Genomic DNA, 26255 nt, shown 5'->3' on the forward strand with positions numbered 1-26255 from the left:
ATGATAAAATAAGGACGAGGAACAACAACATCACATTAGAGTAGAATAAACATTGTAAATAACTAAAAAACCTCTAAAATGCCTATGGTACAGGAACAACAGGAATTGAATTTTCTATTGGCTTCTTTACATAATTACTCTTTGGATTGTAGCCGTGGAGAGAGAGATTCTTCATTAGATTGATAAGAGTCATGGGATTAGTAGTTTTCTTGATCGTCAAATCATCATCACATTTCCTATCTCCTGCTTTTATATGCTTCTGCACGATAAAAATAGAGTTGCAAAATTAGCAACTAAAAATGAACAAACATTAAGCAGAATTCAGCTAACTTCCGTAGCAGTCGGCAAATTTAAAATGGAGCACTAATACAATTCACAGCAGTCATTCAATTTTAGTTGTTGTTGTATCTAGGCAAGACTTAAGGTTTAGTTGTTGTTGTATCTAGGCAAGATCCCTAACATTGCACAGCAAAATTCATAGAATTCAGCTACTAGTCCAAAACTGATAACAATAAGATCATGATTTTAACAATAGCAAATTTTAGGGAATAAATGCATCTTCTCAGAAGATGCAATGGTCAAACCTGATTTGTTGACAAACCTATAAGGCTAGTTTCCGAGAGTGAACTTGCAGAAACTCACCATTTTCGTGTATCTCCACTTGCAAAGTTGCAGGCTTATTGTTCTTTTTAGTGTGTAGAGATTTCTCTCGATTTTCATAGAAATTGAAGTCATCTAACATTATGAGGTCTTAGCTGAATAACTCTTAAATATATTCAGCATTTCCAAACCTTGCTAAAGTCCAATCTGCAAATTATTATAACAAATCGTGTCAATCCAACCTTTAATATATTCAACAAGAACAGAGGCCACCATGCACAAGTTTCTATTCTAGCAGCATCTTTTGCCAGATATATTGAAATATCAAGCCTAAATTGTATAGTACAACCACTGAAAATTACAGAAATATGGCAACATACTCTGCTAAGTTGAGTTTTGAATGCAGGGGAACCATATGCACAGCATATTGCAGAAGACTTCCACAAATAGAAGCTGTTGTGTAAGAGAACAGGTCTTTTCTCAAAACCACGAACTTCAAAAATAGAGAGAAGTTTTTTTTTTTTTTTTTTTTTTTGAGGTTAACATGAACTTAAAAATATTTCTGCTCCATTCCCAACATGACAAGGTCAGTTATAACAAATATTCATTGTAAAGCAGTACTACCATGAAGTAAACACAATTTTCGACAATCAATATGCATTTAGTTCTAGCCATATTTCTTAAAATATAATATAACAAATTAGAAGATGTAAATGTAGAGCAGACTGGCTTTCACAACAGAAACATCAGAAGACAATTGAGTTCTAAAGCAAAGGAGATACCTCTTGAGTGTCTCTGCTATAAGTTACAGGCCGCCTACCATTATTTTCAAGATCTCTGTTCTGCTTCACGGAATGCTGCATCTAACTTCTTATTGCCATTTGGAGTGCTTGCCCATACATCATATTTAATGCTCTTATGAATGTCATCTTCATTGTAAGATTTGATAACATAGAACTTAGCATCTGCGTACTTAGTTTCAAATCCTGGTTTGTTATACTGATCCCTTTGTACAGTGATTCCCAAGTCTTCCTTGACAACAGTCTCCAGAGAAGGAAATTTGTTAGAGCCCCTAGGACCAGAAGTTAGTTCATTTGAGGTTTCAAAATCACTGTTTTTATAGAATCTGTCTCCAGATTTATTTCTATCATTTCCATTCCATATCCTTCCGTTCTGTCTATAGTTCATAAGACAATTATGCGGGAATGGACAATGTTTTTGGATAGAAAAAGGAGGCAAATTTCCTACAGAATGGTATCCTTTCGAGAGACCTGCTGAGAAATCAGAACCCAATGCAGACACCTGTAACAAAAAAAGTTAAATCAGCAAAAACACTCAGAACTGAAGACTAGTGATGACCAACAAGCACAACAAACTTCAAAATCAATTCTTTTTGGGAAAGTTTAAAGATATAGACATAAAAAGTAAGAATATTTCATACCTTGTTTAAAGGTCTGATTGCTTGTGTATTTGTAGACTTAGAGGATTTGCCAGCGGTATTGTCATTAGACTTCATAGAGTTAAAACCACTGGACTTGGCAAAAGTGGAAGCTGATCCATATTTTCCATTTTGAGAACCAGTATTGCCATTTGAGACATCACTAAAATATGCTGAATCCCATGAATAGCAAGGCATGGCTTCTGATCCATAGAAAACAGGATGTGGAAGGTATCCAGGTGAAGAAAAATATGCTTGTTGACCAACACTTTGCCCATCTACCCCAACCACTGCCCCAGAAGCATATGGATTATAGCAGGTAAATAATAGACTAGTGATCCATTGTCTGATTGCATCCCTGCTGTGATCAACCGATACACTAGTATCAATTATCAACAAGACACAATTATACAAAACTACCCTTATCAGCCAAGCAGAACGAGACAGTTTTGCCTAATTTTTGCAAATAGAAATGAAAGTATATGTCAGAAGAACATACCATATGAGATCCATCTGCTTGAAAATAACCATGATCATCCAATTGTGTGAAGGATCCATTATACTCTGCAACAAAGAGTAAGTTTAAGAAATAATATACCATAAATTAATCTAATTCTCAAATTATAAACTTCAGAGCTTCAAATCAAACTGAAAAAAAAAAATCTTTAATTGAAGCAAAGTAAAGTAACTTAATATTTTCAAAATTATCATGCTTGAAGATGTGCTAAAGAATTATCTTTTCATTTTTCAAATGATTGCACCATTAGCCTAAAAAATGATTCTGACTATATGGAAGTCAACTAAGAAATATGAGTACTTAATCACAAGGCTGATTAACATCATCCTATGCAATACATTGAGGAGTATATTACCAGACATCTCAAGTCTCAACTTTACTGAAAACCTATTATATGAGTACTTTTAACTAAGATTATGGCATTCCATTTAATTGACTTTATCACAACTCCAAAAGATTATATATAAGAAGAATATATAACCGTCTCAATATCCCACCTGGGTAGTAATAATTGTAACTACTAGTCGGTGGATTGTAAATACCGAGGTCTCCAACAGACTCTTGGTCAGTCTTCCCTTTGATAGTAGAATTACCATCTACTTCACCTTTGGTATTAGAAGTAGCATCCCTTGAAAAGCAACTGAATGATGTTGAGCCACATGGTAATCCATCTTTTCCAGAAGCCTGAAAACAAAGACATACAAAGGAAAATAAGATAATAAAAAAGATAATCTTGTTCTACTAAGCATTAAGTAAGTTTGTTGTTAAAATAACCATCTAATCTTGTTCTACTAAGCATTAAGTTTGTTGTTAAAATAACCATCTACCATGCACAGAATAAATTTGTGCAATGTGGATGCCTAGAGATACACATACAGAGCCACAAAAATCTAAGATCCAAAAAAATTAAATAAAACACTAGCAATCCTTTTAAACAAGAAGAATGGATCTCATGGTACTCACACAAATAGATCATATTCTTGAACTTATGTTATAATGACCAAAAGCATATTTCCTTGACCTTTTAGTGTTTTATAATTCTCAGTAATCCAATGCATACCATACACCAAACCGCAAAGTGAAAGTTGGCACAACTACAAGAAAGATAGGAATCCACAATAAATTAAAACCAAGCCTTTTCACCTTCATAACGCCATTTTTCCAAGCAATTATCCACAAGGAAGAAAACAAAAGCAACATAGATTAATATGACATACCACATCACGCCCAGCCAATTTCCTAATGGACTCCGACTTCAATCCTGTAGGAACAGATTCAGCTGCATTATATAGTTAAGAATACAATAATTATTCAATTAGCCAACAAATCATGGAGTTGCCAACAATATCTACACCATTAAACAGTCAATACAGAATTTTTCTTTTTTTTTTTTTCCACAGGACAAAGCCAATACGCAATTTTAGTAGCAAGAGGAAGGAATGAAAGGGGCGAAAAGGGCATAAATCAAACAAGCCAAACAATTTACTTTCCATAAAATCAAAATCTTGATCATCCACGATAATTATTACCCATCTTCAATATAAAATGAACAACCCAGATTTTTTTTTCCCATTTTCAGTTAAAAAAAAGTAACACAAATGAAATTAAAAACAGAACCCATAATAGCTTTATATTTAAAAAGTTTTTTGGTGGGGGGGAGGGGGGGGGGTGGTGGTGGGGAAGGAGGGGGAAGAAGAGGAGGAGGGGGAAAGGGGAAAAGAAACCCAATAAGAGAGGATACGTTTCTCAAGTTCTGTTCCAGCGGCAATCGTCGATCGATAAAAGCCCAAGTTAACACCTGCAAACAGAGAGACAAAATAAATAGCAAAAGTGTTAGTCAAAGTCAAAGCACCAGTACTTTTATAACAAAAGTCTTATGATTTAGCATTGTATTTTGATGGGTGAAATTATTTTTTTTTTTGAATAAAGGGTCCTTGCTTTCATTCAAACTTGACCTTCGTCACTTAATTGCCTTCTCTTTCTGCGTTGCTCTTTATTCCACGAAAAAAATTTGTTGTTACCCAGGAAGAATTGAATGTAGAGTGGATTTCATATATGAATCTGGAAATAGGCAGGGACGTAATAAATTCATCTTATTTCGCAAGGGGTATTTTGCGAATTGGAATGGTTATTATGAAGGTCCGTATCTTTCGAACTCATCACACGTGTTGCTTTCATTCAATGGATTGAGGACACGTTTTGATGAAGAGTGTTTCGTTAAGGCCTCATTTTGCTTCACCGCTAACGATGACGAGGAGTATATTATGAAGTGTGGGGTACATCCTATATATAGTAGAAATAAAAGGGGAAGCAGAAATCAAGGGCATCAGGATGACGGGGAATATTGGAAAACAACTTGCAGAGAAGAAGAATAAATAATGAGGAAGAAGAAGAGGAAGAGGAGGCTTCTTCTTCTTTTCTCGATCTAAATCTCTCTATCTCTTCCCGCTTCCTCTTAGCCAAACCCTACTCACGTTCACTACAGGTATAACTCATTTCTAGTTTGCTGTTACTCTTAATTGCTTTACTCTTATTACAAATACTTGCAATCTTTTGCAGCTCTATCATCCCCTTATTTGGTTCTTAACAACCTGCCGCTCCATATTTTAGAAAGAGAGGGATGACTATACAGGAGAATAATTGAGCTCAAATCAGGGGGAAAAAACAGGTGAAATGATAAATACTATTTTCGTTATATGTAATGTAATCAATATTGCAATATAATATGTTGTTATGTGAACATATAATCTATTCTGTCATCCACATTACTACATTAACTTCGAAATCCAATGATTGACTGAAACTGAACCTTCTTCACTTCCAAATCAACTAACATAAACATTGCAAATAAACTACAACTCTCTAACCTGAAGAATAAATAGCCTTTATAGTTATTGTTACAATTCTGGAAGTGAAAACAGAGCAGGGTAAGTAGATAAAAAACTGTAAAAAACCAGTTTTTTTTTTAAGATAATACTTCTCTCATATGGAGAGTTCATTTTACAGGTTATATATATCCAAAAAGAGAGTTACATCAGTTAATACACATCACCTACTGCTCTAACAACTACAGCAGTAATTAAATAACAACTCTCAGCAAATTAGGCAGCAAATTAAGCCCAACCATACATGACCAAAAGAGCAGTTATATCAGTACAAAATACACAGTTGTGAGGACATAAACATAAACCAAAATAGCTTCTAAGTATCTAGGAAAAATCTCATTACATCAACACTCCTCCTTGAGAGTTTTCCTGGATACTCCAAGCTTTTTCCTTATCTCTTCAAATCTACTTTTAGGAAGGGCTTTGGTCAGAATATCAGCAAGTTGCATTTCAAACTTGCAATGAAGCAACTTAATCTCAGCATTCTTCTCAGATTCCCTCAGAAAGTGATACTTCACTTTAATATGTTTAGTCCTCCCATGCTGAATAGGATTATTAGCTATAGCAATTGCAGATTTGCTATCACACCAAATGACAGTAGGATCAACTTGTTCAACTCCCAAATCAACCATCAATTTTCTAAACCAAATGGATTGATTTGCAGCAGCAGCAGCTGATATATACTCAACTTCAGTAGTAGATTGTGCCACCACATCTTGCTTCTTTGAATTCCATGATATAGGACCTGATCCCACATAAAATACAGAACCAGATGTACTTTTTAAATCATCCGAACAGCTTGCCCAGTCACTGTCCACAAAACCTTCAAGCTTAACTTCCTTTCCCTTTAAATACCAAACACCATAGTTTGCAGAACCTCTAAGGTATCTTAATATTCTTTTAGCAGCAGCTAAGTGAATTTGACTTGGTGAATGCATATACCTAGATAGTAAACTAGCAGGGTACATTAAATCAGGTCTAGAAGCTGTCAAATATAGCAAACTTCCAATAAGACTTCTATGCACTAAAGAATCTGCCTTTTCTACCTCATCATCCTTGCTTAACTTCTCATGTGAAGCGTAGACATACGGAGGCTCCAGTTAGACAAGTAGAGCACATTAGGTTAGAGGATAGAAAGAAAAAAAGGGGTAGACCTAAATTGACTTAGAGGAAAGTAATACAACATGACCTAGAAGCAATACACATTTCTGAGGATTTAACCCAAAATCGTTTAGAGTTGAGAAAGCGAATCCATATAGCTGACCCCAAATCTTTGGGATAAATGCTTAGTTGAGTTGAGTTGAGTTAATGAAAATTCCCGCATCCTCTTGATAGATTTCCAGACCCAAGAAATACTTCATGATTCCCAAATCTGACATCTCAAACTCCAGCTGCATATCCCTCTTGAATTCAGTTACAAACTTGTGTTCACTTCCAATCACAAGCATATCATCTACATACAGTGAGACCACCAGCTGAACTCCATTCTTGTCAGATTTTATATACAAAGTTGGCTCATTGTCACTCCTCCTGAATCCATGATGAGTCAAGTGTGAGTCAATTCTAGCATACCAGGTTCTTGGAGCTTGCTTGAGTCCATAAAGTGCTTTCTTGAGCCTATAAACCATGTCTTCTTTCCCAATAACTTCAAATCCCTCTGGTTGCTGAACATAAATTTCCACAGTAAGAACTCCATTCAAAAATGCAGATTTGACATCTAGATGATAAAATGACCACCCATTTTGAGCTGCAAGGGACAGCAGCAATTTGATCGTGTCATGCCTAGCTACAGGTGCAAAAGTGTCTCCATAATCTACACCAAGTAACTGAGCGTGTCCCTTTACCACAAGCCTTGCTTTGTGTTTGTATACTGAGCCATCTGGATTTACTTTAGTTCTATAAATCCATTTAACTCTAATAGCATTTCTCCCTTTTGGCTTAGTGGTGAGTTCACAAGTATCATTCTTTTCAATTGAAGCAATCTCCTCCTTCATGGCTTGTTGCCATTCTTCCAACTGAATTGCTTCTTGAAAGGTCACAAGTTCAACCTTTTCCAAATTGCATCTCTCATAAATTTTAGAGAGAGGTTTAGTCTTCAACATAGGAGAATCAATGCTGCAATCAACATCTTCATCAGAAGCAACATTCGAAGCTTCATCATCATCAACTTCAATATCACTAGAATCTGAAATTGACTTTTGGTTGTGAGTTTGATGCCTCCATATAACTTCTGGTCTATCCCAATCCCAAGAAGCTTCTTCATCAATTTGTACATCTCTGCATATCACAACTTTCTTTATTTTTATATTATAAATTCTATATCCCTTGGATGTTGCTGCATAACCCAAGAAGATTCCCAACTCTGCTTTATCATCCAATTTAACTCTCTTGGCATCAGGAATATTCATGTAACAGATAGAACCAAAAACCCTCAAATGTTTTGCAGAAGGTTTAGTCTTAAGCCAAGCTTCTATGGGTGTCTTACCTTCAACCGATCTAGTGGGCAACCTGTTGAGTAAATACACAGCTGTATACACAGCTTCAGCCCAAAACTCTTTAGGAAGTCCCTTCTCCTTCAACATGCATCTAGCCATTTCAACAATAGTTCTGTTCTTCCTCTCAGAAACTCCATTCTGTTGTGGTGAGTAAGGCACTGAAAGTTGATGCTCAATTCCTGCTTCCTCATAGAATTTATCAAATTCACTCGAAGTGTACTCTTTTCCGTTGTCAGACCTCAAAGCTTTAATGACACATCCACTTTCCTTCTCAACAAAAGCTTTGAATTTTTTAAAAACATTGAACACTTGACTCTTTTTGCTTAAAAAATACACCCAAGTCATCCTTGTCAAATCATCAATAGACAAAATGAAATATTTGTTTTGGCTCAAGGAAGGAATGCTCATGGGACCACAGACATCAATATAGATTAACTCCAACTTCTTTCTAGCTCTTTTAGACTGATTACTTGGAAAGGATTTTTTATGCAATTTTCCAATTGACAACTATCACATACTTCATTACGGATAGAGATTTCAGGCATATCCCTAACCATGTCTTGATTTTGGATAAACCTTAAGGAATTCAGATTATAATGCCCAAACCTTCTATGCCACAACCAATAATCATCAATTTTAGCACTATTCACATGTTGAGATACACCATTAGACACCAAGGGAAAACTATTATCAATCATGTTCACCTTGACCAATTCACAGCCATTAACATCATAAACATGACAGCATAAATCTTTGAAATATAAGGAATAACCCTTTTTAATCATTTGAGCAACACTTAAGAGGTTTTGATCTAAGCAAGGGATGTAAAGCACATCAGGAATGCATTTAATACCTTGCTTGGATTGCACAACAACTGTTCCTTTTCCCTCAGCTTGAACCAACTCACCATTTCCAAGCTTCACCTTAGTTCTGAAAGAGTTATCTAAATGAGCGAACAAGCTTTTATCTTTTGCCATGTGACTTGTACACCCACTGTTAATAATCCAGGTGAGTTTGTCGGCTTGTTTGAGTGATTGTGAAGCCATGAATAAGTGATTATCTTGCTGCTTGGACTGATCACCAGTGAAATTGGCTTGTTGAGCTGGTTGTTTTTAAGCCTTATATTGCTTAATTCTGCAATCTTTAGCAATATGGCCATACTTCTTGCAATAGTGACATTGGACAGGTTTGATTCCCTTCTTCTTCCAACAATCTTTCTCAAGATGGTTAGTCTTGTTGCAAGTAGAACAAGGTGGGTATTTCCCTTGTTTTTCACCCTCCTTTGCACTTTCAGTTTGCTTCCCTTTGCTGTCCTTTTCTTTGCCATTTCCATTTCCTTCTTTTATTGACCTTCCCTTTTGCTTTGCAACAAATGCCTCCTCAGAAGCATCTTCTTGTCTTATAGCTCTTCTCTGCTCAATAGCTTGCAATGCATTTACTAGCTCAGACAATTTAATCCTCCTCAAGTCTTTAGAGTCCTCCTAAGAAGAGATCTTTGATTCAAACCTTTCAGGTAAACTAACCAAGACTTTCTCCACAATTCTCCTGTCAGTTAACTCTTCACCAAGAAGCCTGATCTTGTTAACAACATTCATTAGTTTATCAATATAATCTTTTAGACTTTCAGACTCTTTCATCTTGAGAACCTCAAATTCCCTTCTCAAGTTGAGTATTGACATTTGCTTTGTCTGCTCACTTCCTTGAAACTCAGCTTTAAGTAAATCCCAAGCTTGCTTTGCTGTCTCACATGCCATATTTCTGGAGAAAATCACCTCAGAAACAGAAGCATGAATGCATGACAATGCCTTAAAACCCTTAGCACACTCCTCACTATGAGCTTTTATTAGTGCAAGAGTAGGATCCTCCCTCAAAGGTCCTGGTTGCCTACCTATTTCAGTCGCTTCCCACAAATCAAAGGCTTTAAGGTAAGCCTTCATCTTGACAGCCCAAATAGCATAGCCTTCTCCAAAAATACTGGTGGAGTAGGAGCAGAGTATCCACTTGAAGCCATCACTCTCAGCTCTAGTGTTTAAGGTTTTTTAGCGAAAGGAATTCTTACTTGTTTTCTCTCTTTGTTTCATGCCCTTAAGATCATAAGGAGCTCTGATACCACTGTTACAATTCTGGAAGTGAAAACAGAGTAGAGTAAGTAGATAAAAAACTGCAAAGAACCAGTTTTTTTGAAGATAATACTTCTCTCATATGGAAAGTTTATTTTACAGGTTATATATATTCAAAAAGAGAGTTACATCAGTCAATACACACCACCTACTGCCCTAACAACTACAGCAGTAATTAGATAACAACTCTCAGCAAATTAGGCAGCAAATTAAGCCCAACCATACATGACCAAAAGAGCTGTTACATCAGTACAAAATACACAGCTGTGAGGACATAAACATAAACCAAAATAGCTTTTAAGTATCTAGGAAAAATCTCATTACATCAACAGTTATAACAGGCTTAAAATGGAAAGCTAAAGAAATGATAAAATAAGGAAGAGGAACAACAACATCACATTAGAGGAAAACCTCTCTAGTAGAATAAACATTGTAAATAACTAAAAAGGCTCTAAAATGCCTATGGTGTAGGAACAACAGGAATTGAATTTTCTATTGGCTTCTTTACAGAATTACTCTTTGGATTGTAGCCGTGGAGAGAGATTCTTTTTTAGATTGATAACAATCATGGGATTAGTAGTTTTCTTGATCCGCAAATCATCAGCACATTTCCTATCTTCTGCTTTTGTATGCTTCTGCACAGTAAAAATAGAGTTGCAAAATTAGCAACTAAAAATGAACAAACATTAAGCAGAATTCAGCTAACTTCCATAGCAGTCGGAAAATTTAAAATGGGAGCTATAATACAATTCACAGCAGTCATTCAATTTTATAGTTAAGTATCTAGGCAAGGCTAAAGGCTTTGTTGTTGTATCCAGGCAAGATCCCTAACATGGCACAACGAAATTCATAGAATTCAGCGACTAGTCCAAAACCGATTGGAGAAAGTGAATACAACATTAAGATCATGAGTTTAACAATAGCAAATTTTAGAGGAAAAATGCAACTCCTCAGAAGAAGCAACGTCAAAACCTGAATTGGTGAGAAAACTATATTGCTAACATCCTGGTTCTAACATTAGGAGAATCATAATTATATTAATTTTTTTTTAATTGAAATGATTTTCATTAAATAGGCTATATGGAGGTGAGAAGAGAAAGAAATGAGAACTAATAAGGAACAGTAACGCCCTAATAAGGAACTAAAAAGTAAATTAAATAAATTAATAAATTGTTAAGTTTTGAATTTTTGAAAAATTAAAAAAAAAAAATAAAAGAAAGAAAGAAGTCTAGAGATTTCTCCAAGCCTCTAGCTGTAATAGAAAGGGGCAAAATAGGAAAAAAAAAATAGTGGGGGAGAAACAGGGGGAGCATCTACGGGTTAGAGAAAGAGGGGGAGGGAGAAAAATAGTGGTGCCGAACCCAATCCAGCCAATTTTTTAACCAAACTCCATTTTCTCAAGCCTTTTTTTTTATCACCACAGAATGTTCTCACCTTGAAGAAGTTAGTTGCTGTACACTTTCACCCAAGTACCCAAAATTGAAGAAGTGGAGAGAAAGTGTCGCACTGTCCATCCCTTAACATGACGTTTTTGATGCCAATGGTGCCTGCATGCAGTTTCCTTCCATCATTTAGCCACTATAAAACTCTCCCAAGCCTCCATTATTAGCCAATAATTGGAAAGAAAGAAGAATCAAAAGTTTTGGGGAAACTAAGTCTACAGTTAATACACGAACTCGACAAAACATCAGCAGAGGAGAAGGTCACAGAGGTCACTGGAACCTTATCTACACCATGAAATCTTCATTAGGCCATTTTGAACGTGTTGAGTAAAAAATAAAAAATAAAAAATAAAAAAAGACTAGCAGCTCTTTGGGTTTCATGTGAACAGCCCCAATTTCTTCAATTTTTCCTGCCTTCAGGTTTAACAATGCAAATTTCATTTGATTGTTGGAATGCAAATTGGGCAAAGCTTCTCCAATCTTCCATGCAGTGTCAAGTGAAGGCCCTGTTATTCCTATTCCTAGACTTGCATATCTATTCAGTCCATGAGGTGAAGAATACTAGATGTTATAATTTTTAGCAATTTCTTGATAAGAAGTTTAAATCTTTAATGATTTAATTGACTATTAGCCTTGTTGATTCTCACATCATACGCTTTTCACCTTAAGTTCCACATAAACAACCTGAGCAAGAGATGTTATTTCTGTTTGTGCAATTATAATGTCAATAACATATTAAACTCATTCTTATATCTATTATAGTTGTTAAGGCACAAAATTAGATAGCTGTAGCATTCCTGTTAGGTAATTTCAATTGTCCAACTGGCTTTTTTTTTTTTTTTTTGTGGGATCATTTAAAACAAGGTTATTTTGACATAATGGATACACCAATGGACTTTGTAACAATATGCAGAAATCTTGAAAAAGGTGATAAATATATTGAAGATGTCTATAAAGATGTTCAATTCATTTGGGACAACTGTTATAAGTATGGTAGTAAAGGTGACTATGCATTGGACCTCATGAGCTGCAGCTGGTTTATTCGCTGAACAATCAAGAGGTTCGAGTGGTATGCGTTTTATGATAGTGTTCTTTCTCAATCAAATCTTTTTTATTTGTCTGCTAAGGCTCATTTGGTGAACTTGCCTTTCCTTTTTTATCATTTTTACCATTTTGACACCAATATAACCTTTTATTGGTTGGCACGCGGAAACATTGCCACCACACAAATACCAGGTCTTACTTATCCTAGGTCTTTTTTTGTTGTTATAAATCATAGCGTCAAAAATGGAGGAATAGCTATTATTTTAGGACTTGATAACACTATAAAAAAATGAATTTCAGTGCTTTAGGCAATATATCAGTACTTTTTTTTATGAAAATATATAAATTTTAATTTGTGACATAATTATATCCTCCATTAGTTTTCCTTCAAAATTATCATTAGCTTGCTTACATGGGTGTTAAGCAGGAGTTGTTGGGGCCAAACTATGCCGAGAAATAACTAATGTGGCAGGGCAATATATATGGCAACAAATCGGATGAAACATTGCCATAAGATATTTTTTAGTGCCAAATCATATATGCTATCAGAGGAAAAGTTCATGATTGCTACCATAAAGTAACCCTTCTTTCATCCCAAAACATCATAAGTCAACCATGATTCATTCTGATCCTTTATCAATTGTAAAGTACAGCAATTTGTTCATAGTGGGATTTGTGTGGACAGCTGAAACAGCTGATTCATATGTTCATGGTTTGTCTATGTTAGATAGTTTAGGAAAGTTTTTTTTCTTGTTGTTGTTTATTGGTAAATGCTGTGCTCCATTGGTTTAAGGCTGTCTGGCTTCATTTTACCATGGTAGCCTGAGCATCATTCATTTTCATTGTGCCAGGTGCTGAAGGCCCTCAAGGGGAGTAGGACATTGGAGCATCGAGTTAAGGACATGGTAAAAGCAGTCAATCGAAACAGAAGACAAAAAGGCGTGATGGGTATGTCTCTGTATGGATTAATTGTTTTTCTGTTAATGCGAAGTATATGAAATTTTCCTCCACTGTTTGTTGTGACAGTAACTCAAGAAGAGGGAGAAGTCAACAAGTCAAGAGGATCCTTGCTTAGTTGTATTTTAGGAGGGAACAGTTAAGGAGTTTGTTTGTAATTTGTTACTGAAGTTAGCACTTGTTACAACCATAAACTCGATGTACTAGTAAGCATAAATAATGTACAAATCTTGGATTAGGAATTATCTGATCAATAATACAATCATTTACTCTCTCTCTCTCTCTCTCTCTCTCTCTCTCTCTCTTCTTCTCTTTCTTTATTCTTTCTTTCTTCTATTCTTCTGTTACTCATGTTGCTACTCTGTGATTGAAGGAGTTGCTGGTCTGAGATCCACCGTCAGGTCTTGAGAAGTCTATGAGACCAATTCCTGACATTTTGGTATCAAAGCATCAAGATTCTGAGGTCTCTCAAGATTCCACTATAGCTGAGTTGATCAAGCTGGCAAGGAAGGCTAAGCAGAATATGGCGATCGAAAAACCTAGATTGCAGAATCTGGAGGAGCAAATGCAATCACAGAATCAGAAAATCCAAGATTTGAGTGCAGGGCTGCATAGAATGGAAGAAATGATGAGCCATAGAATGGAGGAGATGATGAGTCAAATGATGGAATTGATGAAGCCGTCGCAAGGGAAAGGTAAGGAACCTGTGGTCCCTGAAACTCAATCTAATGTGAATGGAACTAGGGTCAATCCTATTGAAATTGGAGCAAATAGTAATGAAGGAAGGGGTATTTTGCCGCTGCCGAAGGGGAAAGAAAATGGGGATTCTGGTAATAGTTCTCAAGGGCATAAGAGTTCTTGTAATTTGAGGAATTCTGTGATGAAATTGAAGGTAGATGTTCCCCAATTTGATGGTGGTAATCTGAGAGGATGGGTAAGAAAATGCCAGAAATATTTCCAAGTTTATGATGTGAGTGAGGAACAAAAAGTGGAAGTAGCTTCTTTATTTTTGGGGGAAAAAGCTGACATTTGGTTCCAAGGTTGGCAAGTCAGTAGACCAACTGCATCTTGGAGTGAATTTGCAGAAGAGTTATGCAAGAGATTTGGGAAGTTGACTGTAACTGATGTAGTTGAGGAGTTTAACAAGTTAAATCAAGAAGGTTCAGTATTGGATTATCAGGAGAAGTTTGAGGAGCTTAAGGCTTTAATGTTGAAGTATAATCCAAGTCTATCCGAACCTTATTTTATCTCTAGTTTCATCAGCGGGTTGAGTGAGGAATTGAGACCTGTAATAAAAATGTTTAGACCTGAATCATTGTTGCAAGCCTTTGAACAAGCAAAATTGCAAGAGCAATCCATTGAGGCTATTTTGAGAAAACAAAAGCCATATATTAGGCCATACTTCAATTCCTACAACACAAGAAATGCTCAGTTTAGAAATGCCAATCCCACATGTAAACCTAATTTCTCTACTGCAAACCCAAGTTCTTCTTTCTCTAAACCAATCTCTGTTGCTGAATTGGAGAAACCATCCTCAAAGTTTATTAACTCTGACTTGAAAAAGGGTAATAATAGTTGTTTTAAATGTGGAGACAGGTATTACCCTGGTCATCAATGTAAGACTCAACAAATATTAGCATTGCAGGCTGATGAAGAGGGATTGGAAGAAGTGGGGAATATGGGGGGAGAGGAGGTTGAGATCTCCATGCATGCCTTAGATGGCAGTATTTCTCCTAATACATTGAAGATTAGAGGGAAGATAGACAAGCAGTCAATTGTCATATTAATTGACAGTGGAAGCATACATAGTTTCCTGGATTATAAAATTGCTAAAGAGTTGGGATGTAGGATGGTAAAAGCCCCTCCACTTTCTGTGACAGTAGCAAATGGTCACAAGATGGTTAGTAGATTCAAGTGTGTTGGGTTTTAGTGGAATATGCAGGGTCATTCCTTCTTTTTCAACATAAGATTGTTGGATTTGGGTGGTTATAACATGGTACTTGGAGTGGATTGGATGAGGTCTTATAGTCCAATCACTTTCGATTTTCAAAACCTAAAAGTTTCATTTCAAAAGGAAGGGAAGCAAATTGACCTTATTGGGGTGACTGAGAAAGGTTCATAAAAACTGATGACAAGGAGGCAATTACAGAAATTGTTCAGGAGGGACTTTCTGGTATGTTCACTCATTTATTTTCTTTGCATGCTGTTGCTGTCAATGATGAACATGTTGAATCTAAGAGTGATGTTCCACCTGAACTACAATTTTTATTAGACAACTATACAGACCTGTTTAAAGACCCTACGCAATTACCACCTTATAGGGATTATAACCATTCTATCCAACTCAAACCTAACTCCAAAATTGTAAATCTCAGACCTTATAGATACAACCATTTTCAGAAAAATGAAATTGAGAAGCAAGTGAAAGAAATGTTACAAACAGGAGTCATTCAACCTAGCCACGGTCCTTTTGCCTCTCCTATTTTGTTAGTTAAAAAAAAAGACAACACTTGGAAGGTTCTGCATAGACTACAGACAACTTAATGATGCCACCATTAAAAACAAATTCCTAATTCCAATTATAGATGACTTGTTGGATGAATTGAATGGTGCCACCATTTTTTCCAAAATTGATTTGAAAGCTAGGTATCACCAAATTAGGATGGCTGAGCCAGACACCCCTAAAACTGCAATTCGAACACACCAGGGCCACTATAAATTTAAGGTTACGCCTTTTGGGTTGACCAATACCCCAGCAACATTCCAATCCTTGATGAACCATATCTTTGCTCCTTATTTGAGAAAATTTGTTCTCGTTTTCTTTGATGATATACTTGTCTATGGTAAATCATTTCAGGATCATTTGGAACATCTTTCCTTAGTTTTTGACATACTGAGACAACAACAACTCTTTGCCAAAAAATCTAAATGCTCTTTTGCAGTAAGGGAAGTAGAGTATTTAGGACATATTATCAGTGGGGCAGGGGTGCATACTGACCCTAAAAAGATTGAAGCTATGATTAAATGGCCTAGGCCTACCTCATTGAAGTCCTTGAGGGGTTTTTTGGGCCTTACAGGATATTATAGAAATTTGTCAAAAGTAATGGGGCTATTACTAAACCATCGAAAAATTTATTGAAGAAAAATTCTTTTTGTTGGAATGAAGAAGCTGAGGTAGCTTTTAATGAATTGAAGCAACTGATGTCTTCTGCCCCAGTTTTGGCATTGCCTAATTTCACCCAACCATTTGTTTTGGAGACCGATGCTAGTCATATAGGGTTGGGAGCAGTTTTGATGCAAAATGGGAGTCCAACTGCATATTTGAGCAAGTCCTTGGGAGTAAAAAACCAAGGGTTATCCATATATGAGAAAGAACTCTTAGCTGTAATTGTGGCAGTGACTAAATGGAGATATTATTTGGAAAATGCTCACTTTATTATTAACACTGACCATGAGAGTCTTAAGTTTTTGTTGCAGCAAAGGCTTCATACTTATGTGCAGCAAAAAGGCATAATGAAGTTGCTGGGATTGGATTATTCAATCAATTACAGGTCTAGGCATGAAAACAAGGCTGCTGATGCCTTATCTAGATATGCCTTGACTGATCAGCAAGGAGAATTGCAAGCCATTTCTGTTGTGGTGCCAGTGTGGCAGCAAGAAGTCAGTAATAGTTATGTGGTTGATCAATTGGCTCAAGCCCTTATTACTGCACTTACAATAGATCCTCATTCTAAGCCACATTATCAATATAAAGCAAGGTTGTTCCGATACAAGGGCAAGGTATATATTGGTGACTCTTTTGAGCTCCAACAGAGACTTATTTCTACTGCTCATGATTCTCCAATTGGGGGACATTCGGGTATCAAGGTGACTTATCACAGGTTGTCTCAATTGTTCTATTGGCCTAAAATGTTGCAGCAGGTGGAGAGATGGATTATGAGTTGTGACGTATGTCAACGATGCAAAGGTGAATCATTGCCCTACCCTGGGTTATTGCAGCCACTATCCATCCCATCTCATGCATGGTCATGTATTTCTATGGATTTTATAGATCAGTTGCCTAAATCTGAAGGTAAAGATGTCATCATGATGGTTGTTGACAGGTTCACCAAAGTTGCTCACTTTATAGCCCTTGCACATCCTTATTCAGCTGAGAAAATAGCCAAGATATTCTTGGATAACATTTTCAAGTTGCATGGGGTTCCTACAAGCATGGTGAGTGATAGAGATAAGGTCTTCACCAATCTTTTCTGGCAACAATTGTTTAAGGCTTTGGGAACTAAATTGCACATGAGTACAGCCTACCATCCTCAGTCAGATGGCCAGACTGAAAGACTCAATAGATGCTTGGAAAATTATCTTAGATGCATGACTTTTCAGCATCCTTATAAATGGAGTTCATGGCTAAGTTTAGCTGAATGGTGGTACAATTCTAGCTTTCATTCCAGCATCAAAATGTCTCCTTTCCAGGCCTTATACGGATATCCACCACCCATTTTTAATATAGCAAAACCTGCTGCAATTTTAGTAGCTAAAGTGGAGGATTTACTAGTAGAAAAACAACAATTGGCAAATGCGTTGAGAGAAAATTTATTGATTGCTCAAAATCGAATGAAACATTATGCCAATTTGAAGAGAACTGAGAGAGAGTTTAATGTTGGGGATTGGGTGTTTCTGAAGTTGCAACCTTATAAACAACTATTAATGGCAGTTAGGAAATGTGTGAAATTGTCTCGCAAGTATTATGGTCCATTTTTAGTTTTGCAAAGAATTGGATCAGTTGCTTATAAATTGAAATTACTTGCGGATTCCTCCATACATGATGTTTTTCATGTGTCACTATTGAAGAAGAAGGTGGGAGCAGATCAATTTCTTCATAGTTCCTTACCTAAGTTCAACAAACAGGGGCTATGGAAGGGTCCTGTGGCAATTTTGAATAAGAGGACTATTCAAAAGGATGGCAAAGATGTGGAGCAAGTGTTGGTGCAATGGGATACCTTGTCAATTCAAGAATCAACTTGGGAGGATAAGAATTTTATTTCACAACAATTTCCTCAGATCATTCTTGAGGACAAGAAAGCTGTTGCGGAGGGAGGTAATGTTGTGACAGTAACTCAAGAAGAGGGAGAAGTCAACAAGTCAAGAGGATCCTTGCTGAGTTGTATTTTAGGAGGGAACAGTTAAGGAGTTTGTTTGTAATTTGTTACTGAAGTTAGCACTTGTTACAACCATAAACTCAATGTACTAGCAAGCATAAATACTGTACAAATCTTGGATTAGGAATTATCTAATCAATAATACAATCATTTACTCTCTCTCTCTCTCTCTCTCTCTCTCTCTCCTTCTTCTTCCTCACATCTTTTTCTCTTTCTTTATTCTTTCTTTCTTCTATTCTTCTGTTACTCATGTTGCTACTCTGTGATTGAAGGAGTTGCTGGTCTGAGATCCACCGTCAGGTCTTGAGAACTCTATGAGACCAATTCTTGACACTGTTCTACACATATTTTGGGAATTCTTGAAATTAAATGGTAATTCCCGGATTCTGAATATCCAACTTTTAGACGTCTCATTGGGGTTATTTGGTAAATCTACATTGGCAGCAGATGAATCCAGCAGGAAATGATGAATGGTCATACAAGTAGCAGAGGACAATTTTTTCATCTTTCTTTTGTTGTTTTCATGCTCAATTTTCTGCTGGTCCTGTGAGATATTTTGGATGATTAAATCTTATAGTTGTGAAATTTATTCAGTGTAGTCCAGTTGTTAACTGGTGTTAATAAACTTGGATAAAATCTAATGTAAACATCAAACAGACTCCATGTGGCCCATGTGTCAGTGCACCCTGCTTTTGCTTTGTTCTCACATGTTAGACAGTGTCTTAGATTGCATAAAATGTTGTATCATAATCTTTCTTCGCTTTAAATGACATAGCTAGTTCTAATTTGCAGAAAGCGCCATAACTTGATTGCCTATGCGCCGTATGTGTTCTAAAGCGCCGTAGAAGAGAGCGTGAGGAGAATGCTGGACTTGCTAGCGGTAAGATTGGAGGCGCTGATAACAAACATGCTCATGAGTTGAAGCAAGAGGTGTGTCTATATTTTTTTACTAATGAATGGTATCCATATTCAAACTTCGTTGATCAAGTAGATATTAAGTTTGTCATAACCAATCCACCATTTCATGTTATATAACTAACAAGTAAAATCTATTTAATTTATATTGTAATATCTTAACTCTCTTGAGATACATAAATAACTAACAAGGAAAATTCATAAATATTATTCTAGATCCAAAATTTAAAGAAATAGAAAGAAAACTTTGAAAATAAAGAAAACTAAAATTAACCTACTTTGGACTGCACCCGAAGGCTGCCTACGTACCTCCATTACAAAATGAATGGAGGATCAGGTCAATCACTTATAATTGACATTTCTACTTTATACTTTCTTATTATCAATTCTATTGCAAAAATTTTAACCATTTCCAATTCTTGCCAAAAATTCAACAACATCTTCCTTGTTGTAAAATGGACATTTTCCTTATTCAAACGCAAATTTCAACAAACAATTTTCAATTGAGACAAGCGCCCATCCAAAGTTTCACACACATAATAATAATAATAATAATAATAATAATAATAATACAAAGATAGATAGGTAAAATCCATTCTCTAACTCATTTTATTTTATTTTCCCCTCTAGCATCACAAAGAATGCCTAAAATATTAGCATATGGTTCGACCTACCACATCGTAATTTCTAAATTATGAATATGGTAGTGTGTCATTTAATCAACCTCAATTCCAACCTCACAGCCAAAGTTGATTTAATAATAATAAAATAGATATTTGACTCCAAATCCAGAATGATTACATATGCACCAACTATAATAACACCACTTTCAAGAATTTTATGTATCATTCAATTAACTAGAATTTCATATATACAGCCCAAAAAGAAAATCACAAAGCAATATTCAAGAATAAAATTTTAATTATATTTCACTTACCCTTGGAGAAATAAGGCTCGGATTATTGTTATATTTAAATACACAAATTTTACCTAGTTTTAGCAAACATAATTTAGGTAAGCTCGTAAACAAGACACTAGTGGAAGACACTAGTCCCCTTGTTGAGCTTAGCAAATATATGTAATTTAAATTGTTGTAAGTATTAAATCTTGAAGGTCCTATGGAGATACAAAGCTGAATGAATTGGAAAAAATATATATATATATATATATATATATATATATATATATATATATATATAAACAAATGCAAGTAGTTGTTAAATCATTTTTTTTCATTATTATTATAAAGTGGCAGATTAAACAGGCTTAGAAAATAAATCTTGTTCCACCTCAAAATCTCTTTTAATGCATAAATTCCTCCACCTAGCCTAACTCTTCACATATAGGTCATTGATAGATATTGCATTATCAGCCGAGTAACAAGTTTTGTTTTTAAAAAAAAATCATCAATCCCCAATTTCTCATACTAAAATTTCATACTCTACTAATTGATTGATTAGTTAGACACAAATCATGTCATCTTTTTAACATTTCAATAGCATGAAAGAATGAGTAACAATTCTAATGACTTATTAATTTAATTGAGCTATTATACTCGGGCATCAATACCTAATCTAGTTTAACTAATGCTTCAACAAATGAAAACGGAAAAATACAAGAAAGAAATATAAACTGGTTACTGCTGGTGTCTGTGCTTCGCTTATCTCCAACAAATAGACTATCTAGTGATGGTGCTGAAAATAAGGCTCTGTTTGGATGAGAGTGAGGGGAGGGTAAATAAAGGTAAGGAGGGTAAGTAATTATTATAACTCTGTTTGGAAAAGAGTGGACATAGTAAGAGTAAGTAAGGATAAGGCTTACCCTCTTTTACCCCTCAAATTATAATTTTTCTCATACCCCAAATTGGGGTGTAAGCAGAGTAGGTGAGAGATGAAAATTATTTTATTTTTTATTTTCCTATTGTGTCTTTAAAAAAAATTTTTTATTAAAAAATAAATCTAGTTTACCAATACAAATAAATGTTTTCTCTCTCAAATGGTCGTATTTAATCTCTTCGCTCTAGTGGATTTTGAATTCTTCCAGAAAAAATGTTAGTTTTATTTTTCTATTTAATTTCAGTTATTAAATCATTCATTCTTTCAATAGTTTGCTACAGTTATTATGCTCATATTGTCAACTTTTTTTTTTTGCTAAATAATTCATTCTTTATTCAATCATTTTTTGTATTATTTTGTAGATATCTAAGTTGAATGTTGAAATAGTACATGTCATAGTCTTACATAAAAAGACAATCGAAAATGTAAATTATAGGTCACTAAACTAAAAATAAAATGCCTTAATTTTTTAAATAATTTATTCTTTATACAATGCTTGATTGTATTATTTTATAGATATCTAAGTTGAATATTGAAATTGTACATGCTATGGTCTGACATAAAAAGATAATAAAAAATACAAATTATAGGCCACTAAACTAAAAATAAAATGCCTTAATTTACATATTAAAAAAAATAAAGAATAAATTTTATCTAATAGAAAAATGTATTTTTATAATTTTAACAATTATTTACCCCTCTTTCACCTCTTTCCAAATATAAAGAATATACATTATCTCTCCTTACCTTTCCATTAATTCACCTCTTTCCAAACATGAAATTTTTTTTTTTATTATAACCCTTCTTACCCTTCTCTCTCCTTACCCTCCCTTACCTTCCCATTAATACCCTTCCCTCACCCCATCCAAACAAAGCTAAGAGGCTCAACAGACCTTAATGGCAGCCTCCACATGTTGAATTTCATTGAAGCTTCATGAATTTGGAACCTTCAAGTTCTGTTCCCAAATATTCGATTTTCCTTCTCCACTAATTCACAGTTTCCTTGCTTTGCTTCTTTACTGGGTTGGAGAACAATAGGATCACTTCTTTCCCTATTATCGATCATTGATTCCACATCTCTCTCTCTCTCTCTCTCTCTCTCTCTCTCTCTCTCTCTTGTGTTAAGTCAGTAAAGTCACAACTCGATTCCTTCATGCAATGTGATGCCACGACGATGACCTGAGGTGGAGCAGCAGTTGATAAGATGCGATGAGACAATGCCATGGAGGAAGGAACTGAGGGGTGAGGGTTGATGCTGGCTGGAGTTTGGAGTGAGGGCCAAGAAGAGTGGCAGATGAGGAAATAAAGAATCCATGATGAATTGTGAAGATGTCTTAGGATTTTTTTTTTTTCAGCACCTTCTTTTTCCCTAAAAAGAGTCTAGATCTTTCTTAATTTTTTATTATTATTATTTTTAATTAATTCTTATTTAAATATCTCCTCTCATTATTATTATTATTATTATTATTATTATTATTATTACACTGCCTTTTCTCTTTTCTTAACGCGTGTTTAGCATTGAGTTTCAGAGTCTGAAACTATTTTTTTGAATAAAAATACAATTTTAGATGTTATTGAGAAAAAGTAATTTAGAAAAAGTTGTTTTGTTATTTTAGTATTTTTATGGCTAAAATTAATTAAATTTAATTTTTAATTATTTTTTAACACTTTCTAACAATATATTTAAAAAAATGATTTTCTCAACAACAGTTTCAATAGCAATGCCAAATAGGTTCTTAGACTAACTAGAGTATTCTAGTCTTTCCGTCAAATTTCAACGCTTATTGTATTATAAATGTTATTATTCACGCTAATACAAGGGTGTGGGCGTTACAAAGTTGGTTTGATAATATGTGGTTTATAACAATATCCGATTTGACAAGATCTTGGTTACATACCCAATATTTCTTAAATTTACCGATATGTGTTGGTGGTTACAGATGGAACCTTAGTGTGCACCCCTTTTTGTTCTTAGCAGTTATAGAACAAAATTGCAATATAGTGGAAAACCAGCTAGTTTAATTATATTAGTCAATGTCTCTGGAATTTTGCTCATAAAAAGTTAATGTAAATTATAAACATGCATATGTATGCGCATGATTACTTACTTTTATATGTTGATTGAGTGTAATAAATGGTTACATACTGATTCCTCTGTTAATTTGTCCCCAAGATAATTATTGTCTTGTGGTTCAGCAGAAAGACAATTATTGCCCATTTGCTAATGTGCTAAAATTCTGCAGTAGAATTTCTGTTTTATATGAATATTGAATTAGAAGGAAATGAGGGAATCTATATGCATTTGTACAAATGCATGCCAAATCAATTAGTTGGGTGGTTATCTGGAGGGTCCCACTTAATGGCATCGAATTTTCCTTTAAATTATGAAATGTAAATATTGACTGGCTAGATTGTGCATACATGTTTAAAAAGTGTGCTTGAGTTTTGAGGTTCAATCTCATTGATTGTACTCCCCTTTTCTATAATAGAATTGGTTTGTGAGGTCAGCACATTAGTGGAGAAAGAAGAGGATAAGTCTCATCCCAATAACTGTTTCTGGGATTTTTGCCTTTGAGCAAGAAGCAGCTGTCATGGGTCTCTTTGATTTTGTCTTGTAAATAATTTTCCAAACGTAATAAGGTTGGCACCACCTTGGTTCCCTTTGTAGTATTCTTCTCTTTGCTTATTTGTTACAAAAAGAATAATATTAAAATTTCATGTTGTGAAGTGAAAATAATAATAATAATAATAATAATACTTGTTTGTTCTCTCTCTCTCTCTCTCACACACACACACTTTTGAAGGGATGTTCACTTATAGAAAGTCCAGGAGATGAAGATTCATCATCAAATATGAGCGAATCAATAGATCCAGATGCAGATGCTGAGGTGGAAGAAAAGAGACGGGTGAAAATGGGGGATAGTGAGCAACTGTAGAGCCCTGTTAAGGAGAAGCATGAGGAGGCAGAGGAAGACGATGATGAAGAGGAAGAGGAGGAGAATGAGATAGAGATTCAAAAGAAAGGGAAGGTTGAAATGTCAGAGCAATCAGAGTTTGCTGATAGATCAGGAGAGAAGCCTAGTCAACAATCTCAGCCTGGACTAGCAGGGAATGCAGGTGCAGTGGACCAAATGCATATCGAGAAGGGACATGCAATAGGGCAACATGAGGAAGAAACTCAAAAAGTTCAGCAAAATAAGAATAAGGTAATTCCCTTAATAAATTTAATGTGATGTTTATGTGTGGGCTTGTAAACCAAGTTTGCTTAGCATATTGATGACATAGGAAGCCTAGCATGTGGATGGGTGGGTGGATTTTTTGTCATTAGACATTTTCTCAATAAAATAATATTAATTCATCCATGTCACCATGCCACATTGGAAGATGTACACACACCTATTGCTAAAATTGAAATCAATCCTAAATGTTAAGGGCAAAATTGATAAAATTAAAAATATTTAAAATTGATAATTTGATATTCTTTTCCCCCAATTTTACAGCAGGCATAACATTATTTCTCGTGCAAAAAATGCTCATAATACATTTCTATGATGTTAGGTTTTTTATCTGGTACACTGACTCCATTATTTTACACGGTTACAGGAATCACAAGAAGGAGAGCAGAAGGCTATAATGTTTGAGAAGTTCCATTCTGAAAATCCTTTCCTTCTAAATGTGTGCAGAACTCTCTTCCCTGACAACCATAAATATGTCTGGAGTGGACCTCGCGCACTGGTTCAGCGTGAAGGTTCCCGTCGTAGAAGTTGTATTTATGCTGCTATTGAAATTTTGATGAAGTAGGTACGTTTTGATTACTTCAGATTGCCCCTACAAAGGATCTGAATCAATCTTATGCTTCGCCTGGATCAAATATAATGTTATAGTGTGGCATGTTTGACATAAATGCTTGCATACAAATGGAATGTCTGGTAGTTGGTGTCTCTTCTCAGCTGAGAATGGTAATTTGCTTTGGTATGGTCTTGATTTACAATCCCTAGTGAGCATTTGTTGTGACCTTTTGGGTATGTGGGAAGATACACTGGTATTTCTTGTTGTGAATACACTTGGTAACTGTAATGATTTAATATTGAGCTAAGATTTTTTAGTGTGTTATTGCAGGAAACAATCACTTGTAAAACTGTAAATAGTTGATCCTTTTTATTTCCGCACATCTATTTCTTTTCATTTCTAAATGAACAGCAGCATTTAAGGTGGAAGCCTAGGAAATTATGTTCAGGGGCATTGGGTTTCTGAGGGTGTCAAGCACAAAATCCTAACAATCTCCCACAAGGATTAATTTAAAAATATGGTAGAAGCCTTCATGCGCTGAAACCAAAGTTACAATTGCGAACATTCCAAGCTTGGTTAGATTTTGTTTTTTTTTTCTAGAATAGACACTTGTCTATCGGCTTGCAGGCCCACATGGCGAAGTAAAAAAAGGGGGGTTAACTTGGGAAGCTGGAAGAAGGGATAAAAGGGCGTTTTGATCAAGTAATAGACGTAATTCATGTCACTATCCATTAATATTAATCTTCTAGAGAAAGCACAAGGGCCTCAAGACAATGAAATCAGATCTTTACTCGGTGATTAGCGGAAAGAGTTGATAAGCAAAACTCAAATGGCAACTTTGCCTTGGGGGTTAGATCATCAGATCGTGTTGGCTATAGGACCCTTGACGTTCAGCAATAGAAGGCAGCCTCCCGTGGGGCTAATCGAAATACTAGACTAAGCCGATTGCAGGCTTAAGCCAATGGAAAACACACCAACGCAGGTTTAGTGTAAAAAACCAATGACAAAACAATATGTAATCTACAACAAAACGAAAAGAGAAGATATTTGCAGCCCAATCCA

The 26255-nt window shown here is 35.3% G+C and overlaps 1 protein-coding gene and 1 pseudogene across 8 annotated transcripts; one reads left to right on the top strand and one right to left on the bottom strand.

Annotated features, from left to right (window-relative positions):
• Positions 1-13: 13 nt before the first annotated feature.
• LOC131172729 (YTH domain-containing protein ECT4-like) lies at positions 14-5123 on the bottom strand (annotated as a pseudogene).
• On the top strand, positions 4290-25569 carry LOC131173400 (uncharacterized). 8 transcript variants are annotated; one of them, XR_009143702.1, is made up of 11 exons: positions 4290-5040; positions 5115-5223; positions 11918-12048; positions 13393-13489; positions 13568-13704; positions 13872-15671; positions 18927-19026; positions 19447-19584; positions 23894-24044; positions 24209-24610; positions 25008-25569. XR_009143702.1 is itself a non-coding variant. In XM_058135729.1 (4 exons), the coding sequence occupies exon 4, from the start codon at positions 13914-13916 to the stop codon at positions 15426-15428; it is 1515 nt and encodes a 504-aa protein (XP_057991712.1). In that variant the 5' UTR covers positions 4290-5040; positions 5115-5223; positions 13393-13489; positions 13872-13913; the 3' UTR covers positions 15429-16128. The 8 variants fall into 8 exon arrangements, 1 of the variants encoding a protein (XP_057991712.1); XR_009143701.1 differs by lacking the exon at positions 13568-13704; XR_009143698.1 differs by lacking the exon at positions 11918-12048.
• Positions 25570-26255: the final 686 nt, after the last annotated feature.

This window comes from Hevea brasiliensis, chromosome 14 (assembly GCF_030052815.1).
Source record: "Hevea brasiliensis isolate MT/VB/25A 57/8 chromosome 14, ASM3005281v1, whole genome shotgun sequence".
Lineage (NCBI taxonomy): Eukaryota > Viridiplantae > Streptophyta > Magnoliopsida > Malpighiales > Euphorbiaceae > Hevea > Hevea brasiliensis.

Bases quoted from the DNA above. Each gene is read 5' to 3' on its own strand.
- LOC131173400 (XM_058135729.1), top strand. From the start codon at position 13,914: ATGAGACCAATTCCTGACATTTTGGTATCAAAGCATCAAGATTCTGAG.